The following is a 12,905-nucleotide window of genomic DNA, read 5'->3' on the forward strand; positions in this document are numbered from 1 at the left end:
TTCCAGCTCCCCAACGCAGCGTGAGGGGTCACGCTGCACCGTCACACGCCGCTGGGAGCCGCCAGGAGAGAGCGGAGGATGTTCCCCGTCCGCCCTCCCCCGGTATATGGTGAGTTATGTGTGCGGGGCGGCGGGCGGGCGGGAGGGAAGGGGAGAGGGGGCGGCCACATAGTTAAGAGACAATCCCAGGTATCCTGGGATTGGCCATTTTTCAATCCCGATACCTTGGATTGAAAAAATGGCCAGGGATTGGCTTCCCTAATCCTGCGGGATGGGAGGGATAGGGCTAGGCTAGAGGACGGGTGGGTTAGGCTATAGGGGGGAGGGATAGGCTGCAGGACGGGTGGGCTAGGCTATAGGGGGGAGGGCTAGGCTGGAGGACGGGTGAGTTAGGCTATAGGGGGAGGGTTAGGCTAGAGGACGGGTTAGTTAGGCTATAGGGGGGAGGGTTAGGCTGGAGGACGGGTGGGTTAGGCTATAGGGGGGAGGGTTAGGCTGGAGGACGGGTGGGTTAGGCTATAGGGGGGAGGGTTAGGCTATAGGGGGGAGGGTTAGGGTGCAGGATAGGTGGGTTAGGCTATAGGGGGAGGGCTAGGCTGGAGGACGGGTGGGTTAGGCTATAGGGGGAGGGCTAGGCTGCAGGACGGGTGGGTTAGGCTATAGGGGGGAGGGCTAGGCTGGAGGACGGGTAGGTTAGGCTATAGGGGGGAGGGTTAGGCTAGAGGACAGGTGGGTTAGGCTATAGGGGGGAGGGTTAGGGTTAGGCTGCAGGACAGATGGGCAGATGGGTTAGACTATAGGGGGGAGGGTTAGGCTGCAGGACAGGTGAGTTAGGCTATAGGGGGGAGGGTTAGGGCTAGGCTGCAGGACGGGTGAGTTAGGCTATAGGGGGAGGGTTAGGCTGCAGGACAGGTGAGTTAGGCTATAGGTGGAGGGTTAGGCTGCAAGACAAGTGAGTTAGGCTATAGGGGGAGGGTTAGGCTGCAGGTCGGGTGAGTTAGGCTATAGGGGGAGGGCTAGGCTGCAGGACAGGTGAGTTAGGCTATAGGGGGAGGGTTAGGCTGCAGGACGGGTGGGTTAGACTATAGGGGGGAGGGTTAGGCTGCAGGACAGGTGAGTTAGGCTATAGGGGGGAGGGTTAGGGCTAGGCTGCAGGACGGGTGAGTTAGGCTATAGGGGGGAGGGTTAGGCTGCAGGACAGGTGGGTTAGGCTATAGGGGGGAGGGTTAGGGCTAGGCTGCAGGACGGGTGGGTTAGGCTATAGGGGGGAGGGTTAGGCTGCAGGACGGGTGGGTTAGACTATAGGGGGAGGGTTAGGCTGCAGGACAGGTGGGTTAGGCTATAGGGGGGAGGGTTAGGCCGCAGGACGGGTGGGTTAGACTATAGGGGGGAGGGTTAGGCTGCAGGACGGGTGAGTTAGGCTATAGGGGGGAGGGATAGGCTGCAGGACAGGCGAGTTAGGCTATAGGGGGAGGGTTAGGCTGCAGGACGGGTGGGTTAGACTATAGGGGGGAGGGTTAGGCTGCAGGACAGGTGGGTTAGGCTATAGGGGGGAGGGTTAGGCTGCAGGACGGGTGAGTTAGGCTATAGGGGGAGGGTTAGGCCGCAGGACGGGTGAGTTAGGCTATAGGGGGGAGGGTTAGGCTGCAGGACAGGTGGGTTAGACTATAGGGGGAGGGTTAGGGCTAGGCTGCAGGACGGGTGGGTTAGACTATAGGCGGGAAGGTTAGGCTGCAGGGCGGGTGGGTTAGACTATAGGGGGGAGGGTTAGGCTGCAGGACAGGTGAGTTAGGCTATAGGGGGGAGGGTTAGGCTGCAGGACGGGTGAGTTAGGCTATAGGGGGGAGGGTTAGGCTGCAGGACAGGTGGGTTAGACTATAGGGGGGAGGGTTAGGGCTAGGCTGCAGGACGGGTGGGTTAGACACTAGTTGATGGGTTAAGGTTAGGCAGTAAGGGGAGAGTTAGGCAGCGGGACGGAGGGTTACGATTAGGCAATAGGGGGAGGTTAGGGTTCTGGGAGGGGTTAAGGTTTTTGGGAGAATACTCACGGAAAGTGCTGCTCCATCAGAAGTCTGATGGAATCCACTAGGATGTGGGAATCGCCGGTGACGTTGGGAGCAGGTAAGTAATTCTATAATGTCAACATTTTAGCAGTGTCCTCATGATGAATGTCAACACGTTACGCATAGTGACAGGAATATAGACCTTAAATTCCACTCCCCCATGTGGAAGTGACCTGTTAAAGCTTTGTACATACAACACGCCCATCACTAGCTCAGACGTTCTCAAACGCAATTCTCATGGCACCCTAGCGGTCCAGGGTTTACGTATATCCATGGCTCAGCACAGAATGTTAAATCAAATTGACGGAAGTGATAATTAAGTCACCTGTGGCCAAGCATGGATATACTTAAAACCTGGAATGCTGGGGTGCCTTGAGGACCGCATTTGAGACCCTCTGGTCCAGTTCATTCTTAGGAGGATTCATTCGGACAACTTATAAGTGGGCAGAGTATCAGTAGGTGGTCTCACAAGTTTCCCTCTCCTATACAGGAATAGGGTCACCTACTCCCAGCACTGAAGGACACTCCGCCCATTGCGCCCCATCGGCGGAGGGGCCGTCCATCTCCAGGTAATGGGCAGCGGAGGTGGGCGAGTTATACTCTGCAGGAGTTTCCTATAACTGAACATCCCAGTAAAGGACAATGTTCTTACCCGTCCATTTTCGGTCAGAAAGCCTCTCTCGTTAGGTCGGAGTACATAGGATTCAATATGTTGGTTCGTGCACAAGTTGCTGGACAGGCTTCCCTTGCATGGGACCAGGACCTTCAGGGACAGAATTATATGTTATATTGGGACAGACAGAACCATACTTCCACAAGCACCACCTCTAAATACCCTATGGATCTTTGCACCTATGGAACAAGGGGATGTAACTCTGGATTTTATGGCACTTTATGTACAGTCATCTAATGTAAAGTGCCTGCACATTAAATCAATCTGGGTATCCCAGGTCTCTTCCTCGGATGAGTGATTGGGATGATGCGTCAGAGGAGCCTTTATCATCTTCACCACCAGCCGGGAACATTTAACAGCACAAAATCAGGACAACATAAGCTCCTCCCCTTCCAAACATCTTTTCTGGACCTTGTAATTTTCAGGGTCCAAGAATCAGGACTGTCCACTACGAGAGCGCAGGTATAAGGTGTGTAGTGAGGAAGAGGCCGGCACTGACAGCGCAGGTATAAGGTGTGTAGTGAGGAAGAGGCCGGCACTGACAGCGCAGGTGTAAGGCGTGTAGTGAGGAAGAGGCCGGCACTGACAGCGCAGGTATAAGGTGTGTAGTGAGGAGGAGGCCGGCAGTGACAGTGCAGGTGTAAGGTGTGTAGTGAGGAGGAGGCCGGCAGTGAGAGTGCAGGTGTAAGGTGTGCAGTGAAGAGGAGGCCGGCAGTGACAGCGCAGGTGTAAGGTGTGTAGTGAGGAGGAGGCCGGCAGTGACAGCGCAGGTGTAAGGTGTGTAGTGAAGAGGAGGCCGGCACTGACAGCGCAGGTATAAGGTGTGTAGTGAGGAGGAGGCCGGCAGTGAGAGCACAGGTGTAAGGTGTGTAGTGAGGAGGAGGCCGGCAGTGACAGCGCAGGTGTAAGGTGTGCAGTGAGGAGGAGGCCAGCAGTGACAGCGCAGGTGTAAGGTGTGTAGGGAGGAAGAGGCCGGCAGTGACAGCGCAAGTGTAAGGTGTGTAGTGAGGAGGAGGCCAGCAGTGACAGCGCAGGTGTAAGGTGTGTAGTGAGGAAGAGGCCGGCAGTGACAGTGCAGGTGTAAGGTGTGTAGTGAGGAGGAAGCCGGCAGTGACAGCGCAGGTATAAGGTGTGTAGTGAGGAGGAGGCCAGCAGTGACAGCGCAGGTGTAAGGTGTGTAGTGAGGAAGAGGCCGGCAGTGAGAGAGCGCAGGTGTAAGGTGTGTAGTGAGGAAGAGGCCGGCAGTGACAGCGCAGGTGTAAGGTGTGCAGTGAAGAGGAGGCCGGCAGTGACAGCGCAGGTATAAGGTGTGTAGTGAGGAGGAGGCCGGCAGTGACAGCGCAGGTGTAAGGTGTGCAGTGAGGAGGAGGCCGGCAGTGAGAGTGCAGGTGTAAGGTGTGCAGTGATGAGGAGGCCGGCAGTGAGAGTGCAGGTGTAAGGTGTGTAGTGAGGAGGAGGCCGGCAGTGAGAGTGCAGGTGTAAGGTGTGTAGTGAGGAGGAGGCCGGCAGTGAGAGTGCAGGTGTAAGGTGTGCAGTGAAGAGGAGGCCGGCAGTGACAGCGCAGGTGTAAGGTGTGCAGTGAAGAGGAGGCCGGCAGTGACAGCGCAGGTGTAAGGTGTGTACTGAGGAGGAAGCCAGCAGTGACAGCGCAGGTATAAGGTGTAGTGCGGAGGCCGGCAGTGACCACGCAGGTGTAATGTGTGTAGTGAGGAGGAGGCCGGCAGTGACAGCGCAGGTGTAAGGTGTGTACTGAGGAGGAGGCCGGCAGTGACAGCGCAGGTATAAGGTGTGTACTGAGGAGGAGGCCGGCAGTGAGAGTGCAGGTGTAAGGTGTGCAGTGAGGAGGAGGCCGGCAGTGAGAGTGCAGGTGTAATGTGTGAAGTGAGGAGGAGGCCGGCAGCGACAGCGCAGGTAATAAGTGTGTACGGAGTAGGAGAGCAGTGATGGGGTGCAGGTAATAAGTGTGTACGGAGTAGGAGAGCAGTGGTGGGGGTGCAGGTAATAAGTGTGTATGGAGTAGGAGAGCAGTGGTGGGGGTGCAGGTAATAAGTGTGTATGGAGTAGGAGAGCAGTGGTGGGGGTGCAGGTAATAAGTGTGTACGGAGTAGGAGAGCAGTGGTGGAGGTGCAGGTAATAAGTGTGTACGGAGTAGGAGAGCAGTGGTGGAGGTGCAGGTAATAAGTGTGTACGGAGTAGGAGAGCAGTGGTGGGGGTGCAGGTAATAAGTGTGTATGGAGTAGGAGAGCAGTGGTGCTGGTGCAGGTAATAAGTGTGTATGGAGTAGGAGAGCAGTGGTGGAGGTGCAGGTAATAAGTGTGTATGGAGTAGGAGAGCAGTGGTGGGGGTGCAGGTAATAAGTGTGTATGGAGTAGGAGAGCAGTGGTGCTGGTGCAGGTAATAAGTGTGTACGGAGTAGGAGAGCAGTGGTGGGGGTGCAGGTAATAAGTGTGTACGGAGTAGGAGAGCAGTGGTGGGGGTGCAGGTAATAAGTGTGTATGGAGTAGGAGAGCAGTGGTGCTGGTGCAGGTAATAAGTGTGTACGGAGTAGGAGAGCAGTGGTGGAGGTGCAGGTAATAAGTGTGTACGGAGTAGGAGAGCAGTGATGGGGTGCAGGTAATAAGTGTGTACGGAGTAGGAGAGCAGTGGTGGGGGTGCAGGTAATAAGTGTGTATGGAGTAGGAGAGCAGTGGTGGGGGTGCAGGTAATAAGTGTGTATGGAGTAGGAGAGCAGTGGTGGGGGTGCAGGTAATAAGTGTGTACGGAGTAGGAGAGCAGTGGTGGAGGTGCAGGTAATAAGTGTGTACGGAGTAGGAGAGCAGTGGTGGGGGTGCAGGTAATAAGTGTGTATGGAGTAGGAGAGCAGTGGTGCTGGTGCAGGTAATAAGTGTGTATGGAGTAGGAGAGCAGTGGTGGAGGTGCAGGTAATAAGTGTGTATGGAGTAGGAGAGCAGTGGTGGGGGTGCAGGTAATAAGTGTGTATGGAGTAGGAGAGCAGTGGTGCTGGTGCAGGTAATAAGTGTGTACGGAGTAGGAGAGCAGTGGTGGGGGTGCAGGTAATAAGTGTGTACGGAGTAGGAGAGCAGTGGTGGGGGTGCAGGTAATAAGTGTGTATGGAGTAGGAGAGCAGTGGTGCTGGTGCAGGTAATAAGTGTGTATGGAGTAGGAGAGCAGTGGTGGAGGTGCAGGTAATAAGTGTGAATGGAGTAGGAGAGCAATGGTGGGGGTGCAGGTAATAAGTGTGTATGGAGTAGGAGAGCAGTGGTGCTGGTGCAGGTAATAAGTGTGTACGGAGTAGGAGAGCAGTGGTGGAGGTGCAGGTAATAAGTGTGTATGGAGTAGGAGAGCAGTGGTGGGGGTGCAGGTAATAAGTGTGTATGGAGTAGGAGAGCAGTGGTGGAGGTGCAGGTAATAAGTGTGTATGGAGTAGGAGAGCAGTGGTGGAGGTGCAGGTAATAAGTGTGTATGGAGTAGGAGAGTAGTGGTGCTGGTGCAGGTAATAAGTGTGTACGGAGTAGGAGAGCAGTGGTGGGGGTGCAGGTAATAAGTGTGTACGGAGTAGGAGAGCAGTGGTGGAGGTGCAGGTAATAAGTGTGTATGGAGTAGGAGAGCAGTGGTGGAGGTGCAGGTAATAAGTGTGTATGGAGTAGGAGAGTAGTGGTGCTGGTGCAGGTAATAAGTGTGTATGGAGTAGGAGAGCAATGGTGGGGGTGCAGGTAATAAGTGTGTATGGAGTAGGAGAGCAGTGGTGGGGGTGCAGGTAATAAGTGTGTACGGAGTAGGAGAGCAGTGGGGAGGGTGCAGGTAATAAGTGTGTATGGAGTAGGAGAGCAGTGGTGGGGGTGCAGGTAATAAGTGTGTATGGAGTAGGAGAGCAGTGGTGGGGGGTGCAGGTAATAAGTGTGTATGGAGTAGGAGAGCAGTGGTGAGGGTGCAGGTAATAAGTGTGTATGGAGTAGGAGAGCAGTGGTGCTGGTGCAGGTAATAAGTGTGTACGGAGTAGGAGAGCAGTGGTGGGGGTGCAGGTAATAAGTGTGTATGGAGTAGGAGAGCAATGGTGGGGGTGCAGGTAATAAGTGTGTATGGAGTAGGAGAGCAATGGTGGGGGTGCAGGTAATAATAAGATTTTACTTACCGATAAATCTATTTCTCGTAGTCCGTAGTGGATGCTGGGACTCCGTAAGGACCATGGGGAATAGCGGCTCCGCAGGAGACAGGGCACAAGAATAAAAGCTTTAGGATCAGGTGGTGTGCACTGGCTCCTCCCCCTATGACCCTCCTCCAAGCCTCAGTTAGGATACTGTGCCCGGACGAGCGTACACAATAAGGAAGGATATTGAATCCCGGGTAAGACTCATACCAGCCACACCAATCACACCGTACAACTTGTGATCTGAACCCAGTTAACAGTATGATAAAACGAAAAGGAGCCTCTGAAAAGATGGCTCACAACAATAATAACCCGAATTTTTGTAACAATAACTATATACAAGTATTGCAGACAATCCGCACTAGGGATGGGCGCCCAGCATCCACTACGGACTACGAGAAATAGATTTATCGGTAAGTAAAATCTTATTTTCTCTGACGTCCTAGTGGATGCTGGGACTCCGTAAGGACCATGGGGATTATACCAAAGCTCCCAAACGGGCGGGAGAGTGCGGATGACTCTGCAGCACCAAATGAGAGAACTCCAGGTCCTCCTCAGCCAGGGTATCAAATTTGTAGAATTTTGCAAACGTGTTTGCCCCTGACCAAGTAGCTGCTCGGCAAAGTTGTAAAGCCGAGACCCCTCGGGCAGCCGCCCAAGAGGAGCCCACTTTCCTTGTGGAATGGGCTTTTACCGATTTTGGCTGTGGCAGGCCTGCCACAGAATGTGCAAGCTGAATTGTACTACAAATCCAACGAGCAATAGTCTGCTTAGAAGCAGGAGCACCCAGCTTGTTGGGTGCATACAGGATAAACAGCGAGTCAGATTTTCTGACTCCAGCCGTCCTGGAAACATATATTTTCAGGGCCCTGACAACGTCAAGCAACTTGGAGTCCTCCAAGTCCCTAGTAGCCGCAGGTACCACAATAGGTTGGTTCATGTGAAATGCAGAAACCACCTTAGGTAGAAATTGAGGACGAGTCCTCAATTCTGCCCTGTCAGAATGAAAAATTAAGTAAGGACTTTTATATGATAAAGCCGCCAATTCTGACACACGCCTGGCTGAAGCCAGGGCTAACAGCATCGTCACCTTCCATGTGAGATATTTGAAGTCCACAGTGGTGAGTGGTTCAAACCAATGTGACTTTAGAAAACTCAACACAACATTGAGATCCCAAGGTGCCACTGGAGGCACAAAAGGAGGCTGTATATGCAGTACCCCTTTTACAAATGTCTGAACTTCAGGCATTGAAGCCAGTTCTTTCTGGAAGAAAATCGACAGGGCCGAAATTTGAACCTTAATGGACCCTAATTTTAGGCCCATAGATAGTCCTGTTTGCAGGAAATGGAGGAAACGACCCAGTTGAAATTCCTCTGTAGGGGCCTTCTTGGCCTCACACCACGCAACATATTTTCGCCAAATGCGGTGATAATGTTTTGCGGTTACGTCCTTCCTGGCCTTGACCAGGGTAGGGATGACTTCATCTGGAATGCCTTTTTCCCTCAGGATCCGGCGTTCAACCGCCATGCCGTCAAACGCAGCCGCGGTAAGTCTTGGAACAGACAGAACCTGCTCCAGCAGGGGCCTTTTCTCAGAGGTAGAGGCCACGGTTCGTCCGTGAGCATCTCTTGAAGTTCCGGGTACCAAGTCCTTCTTGGCCAATCCGGAGCCACGAGTATAGTTCTTACTCCTCTCCTTCTTATGATTCTCAGTACCTTTGGTATGAGAGGCAGAGGAGGGAACACATACACTGACTGGTACACCCCCGGCGTTACCAGGGCGTCCACCGCTATTGCCTGAGGGTCCCTTGACCTGGCGCAATATCTGTCTAGTTTTTTGTTTAGACGGGACGCCATCATGTCCACCTTTGGTTCTTCCCAACGGTTTACTATCAGGTGGAAGACTTCTGGGTGAAGTCCCCACTCTCCCGGGTGGAGGTCGTGTCTGCTGAGGAAGTCTGCTTCCCAGTTGTCCACTCCCGGAATGAACACTGCTGACAGTGCTATCACATGATTTTCCGCCCAGCGAAGAATCCTTGCAGCTTCTGCCATTGCCCTCCTGTTTCTCGTGCCGCCCTGTCTGTTTACGTGGGCGACTGACGTGATGTTGTCCGATTGGATCAATACCGCCTGACCCTGAAGCAGGGGTTTCGCTTGACTTAGGGCATTGTAAATGGCCCTTAGTTCCAGAATGTTTATATGAAGAGATGCTTCCATGCTTGACCACAAGCCCTGGAAATTTCTTCCCTGTGTGACTGCTCCCCAGCCTCTCAGGCTTGCATCCGTGGTCACCAGGATCCAATCCTGAATGCCAAATCTGCGGCCCTCTAGTAGATGAGCACTCTGCAGCCACCACAGAAGAGACACCCTTGTCCTTGGCGACAGGGTTATCCGCTGATGCATCTGAAGATGCGATCCGGACCATTTGTCCAGTAGATCCCACTGAAAAGTTCTTGCATGGAATCTTCCGAATGGAATCGCTTCGTAAGAAGCCACCATTTTTCCCAGGACCCTCGTGCACTGATGCACTGACACCTGGCCTGGTTTTAGGAGGTTCCTGACTAGCTCGGATAACTCCCTGGCCTTCTCCTCCGGGAGAAACACCTTTTTCTGGACTGTGTCCAGAATCATTCCTAGGAACAGTAGACGTGTCGTAGGAATCAGCTGCGATTTTGGAATATTTAGGATCCACCCGTGCTGACGTAACACTACCTGAGATAGTGCTACTCCGACTTCTAACTGTTCCCTGGACCTTGCCCGCATCAGGAGATCGTCCAAGTAAGGGATAATTAAAATGCCTTTTCTTCGAAGAAGAATCATCATTTTGGCCATTACCTTGGTAAAGACCCGAGGTGCCGTGGACAACCCAAACGGCAGCGTCTGAAACTGATAATGACAGTTTTGTACTACAAACCTGAGGTACCCTTGGTGAGACGGGTAGATTGGGACGTGGAGATAAGCATCCTTGATGTCCAGAGACACCATATAGTCCCCTTCTTCCAGGTTTGCTATCACCGCTCTGAGTGATTCCATCTTGAATTTGAACCTCTTTATGTAAGTGTTCAAGGATTTCAGATTTAAAATTGGTCTCACCGAGCCGTCCGGCTTCGGTACCACAAACAGCGTGGAATAATACCCCTTTCCCTGTTGTAGGAGGGGTACCTTGATTATCACCTGCTGGGAATACAGCTTGTGAATGGCTTCCAAAACTGCCTCCCTGTCGGAGGGAGACTTTGGTAGAGCAGACTTCAGGAACCGGCGAGGGGGAAACGCCTCGAATTCCAGTTTGTACCCCTGCGATACTACCTGTAGAATCCAGGGGTCCACTTGCGAGTGAGCCCACTGCGCGTTGAAATTCTTGAGACGGGCCCCCACCATGTCTAAGTCTGCTTGTAAAGCCCCAGCGTCATGCTGAAGACTTGGCAGAAGCAGGGGAGGGCTTCTGCTCCTGGGAAGCGGCTGCATGGTGCAGTCTTTTTCCCCTTCCTCTGCCCCGGGGAAGGAAGGAATGGCCTTTAGCTCGCTTGTACTTATGGGAACAAAAGGACTGAGTTTGAAAAGACGGTGTCTTTTTCTGCTGATGTGAAGTGACCTGGGGTAAAAAGGTGGATTTTCCAGCCGTTGCCGTGGCCACCAGGTCCGATAGACCAGCCCCAAATAACTCCTCCCCTTTATACGGCAATACTTCCATATGTCGTTTGGAATCCGCATCGCCTGACCACTGTCGCGTCCATAACGCTCTTCTGGCAGAAATGGACATAGCACTTACTCTTGATGCCAGGGTGCAGATATCCCTCTGTGCATCACGCATATATAGTAATGCATCCTTCAAATGCTCTATAGTTAACAGTATATTGTCCCTATCCAGGGTATCAATATTTTCAGTCAGGGAATCCGACCACGCGACTCCAGCACTGCACATCCAGGCTGAAGCGATTGCTGGTCGCAGTATAACACCAGTATGTGTGTATATACTTTTAAGAATATTTTCCAGCCTTCTATCTGCTGGTTCCTTGAGGGTGGCCGTATCAGGAGACGGTAACGCTACTTGTTTAGATAAACGTGTGAGCGCCTTATCTACCCTAGGGGGTGTTTCCCAACGCGTCCTAACCTCTGACGGGAAAGGATATAGTGCCAATAATTTTTTAGAAATTAGCTGTTTTTTATCGGGGGAAACCCACGCTTTATCACACACCTCATTTAACTCATCTGACTCAGGGAAAACTATTGGTAGTTTTTTCACACCCCACATAATACCCTTCTTTGTGGTACTTGTAGTGTCAGAAATGTTCAATGCCTCCTTCATTGCCGTGATCATGTAACGTGTGGCCCTACTGGACATTACGTTTGTCTCCTCACCGTCGACACTAGACTCAGTATCTGTGTCTGGGTCTGTGTCGACCCACTGAGGTAACGGGCGTTTTAGGGCCCCTGACGGTGTCTGAGACGCCTGGACAGGCACTAATTGATTTGCCGGCTGTCTCATGTCATCAACCGTTCTTTGCAAAGTGCTGACATTATCACTTAATTCTTTAAATACGATCATCCAGTCAGGTGTCGACACCCTAGGGGGTGACATCACTAACCCAGGCAATTGCTCCGCCTCCACATCATTTTCCTCCTCATACATGTCGACACACACGTACCGACACACAGCACACACACCGGGAATGCTCTGATAGAGGACAGGACCCCACAAGCCCTTTGGAGAGACAGAGGGAGAGTCTGCCAGCACACACCAAGTGCTATATATATATATATATATATATATATATATATATATATATATATATATATATATATATATATATATATATATATATATATATACAGGGATAACCTTATATAAGTGTTATTCCCTTATAGCTGCTGTTTATATAATTTTTAGCTGCCAATAGTGCCCCCCGTCTCTTTTTTACCCTGATTCTGTAGCAAGTCTGCAGGGGAGAGTCAGGGAGCCGTCCTTCCAGCGGAGCTGTGAGGGAAAATGGCGCTTGTGTGCTGAGGAGATAGGCTCCGCCCCTTCACGACGTCCTTATCTCCCGCTCTTTTCTGTAAAAATGGCAGGGGTTAAAATACATCCATATAGCCCAAGAGCTATATGTGATGTATTCTTTTGCCAACCTAAGGTATTATCTGTTATATTGCGTCTCAGGGCGCTCCCCCCCAGCGCCCTGCACCCTCAGTGACCGGAGTGTGAAGTGTGCTGAGAGCAATGGCGCACAGCTGCGGTGCTGTGCGCTACCTTAGTCTGAAGACAAGATCGTCTTCTGCCGCCGATTTCACCGGACCTCTTCGCTCTTCTGGCTCTGTAAGGGGGCCGGCGGCGCGGCTCCGGGACCCATCCAGGCTGAACCTGTGATCGTCCCTCTGGAGCTAATGTCCAGTAGCCTAAGAAACCCAATCCACTATGCACGCAGGTGAGTCCGTTTCTTCTCCCCTTAGTCCCACGATGCAGTGAGCCTGTTGCCAGCAGGACTCACTGAAAATAAAAAACCTAAAATACACTTTTATTCTAAGCAGCTCAGGAGAGCCACCTAGCCTGCACCCTTCTCGTTCGGGCACAAAAATCTAACTGAGGCTTGGAGGAGGGTCATAGGGGGAGGAGCCAGTGCACACCACCTGATCCTAAAGCTTTTATTCTTGTGCCCTGTCTCCTGCGGAGCCGCTATTCCCCATGGTCCTTACGGAGTCCCAGCATCCACTAGGACGTCAGAGAAAAGTGTGTACGGAGTAGGAGAGCAGTGGTGGGGGTGCAGGTAATAAGTGTGTACGGAGTAGGAGAGCAGTGGTGGGGGTGCAGGTAATAAGTGTGTACGGAGTAGGAGAGCAGTGGTGGGGGTGCAGGTAATAAGTGTGTACGGAGTAGGAGAGCAGTGGTGCTGGTGCAGGTAATAAGTGTGTATGGAGTAGGAGAGCAGTGGTGGAGGTGCAGGTAATAAGTGTGTATGGAGTAGGAGAGCAATGGTGGGGGTGCAGGTAATAAGTGTGTATGGAGTAGGAGAGCAGTGGTGAGGGTGCA

The 12,905-nt window shown here is 52.4% G+C and overlaps 1 protein-coding gene across 4 annotated transcripts in view; it reads right to left on the reverse strand.

Moving 5' to 3' along the window:
• ANKRD27 (ankyrin repeat domain 27) overlaps window positions 1–12,905 on the reverse strand; it is a 142,319-nt gene that overhangs the window by 87,777 nt on the left and 41,637 nt on the right. For all 4 annotated transcript variants that reach the window (XM_063946006.1, XM_063946003.1, XM_063946005.1 and 1 more), the window contains exon 3: window positions 2,716–2,826. In XM_063946006.1, the coding sequence (XP_063802076.1) occupies window positions 2,716–2,826 (111 nt within the window). The remainder of the gene's footprint in view (window positions 1–2,715; window positions 2,827–12,905) is intronic.

Source organism: Pseudophryne corroboree, chromosome 11 (assembly GCF_028390025.1).
Source record: "Pseudophryne corroboree isolate aPseCor3 chromosome 11, aPseCor3.hap2, whole genome shotgun sequence".
Classification (NCBI taxonomy): domain Eukaryota; kingdom Metazoa; phylum Chordata; class Amphibia; order Anura; family Myobatrachidae; genus Pseudophryne; species Pseudophryne corroboree.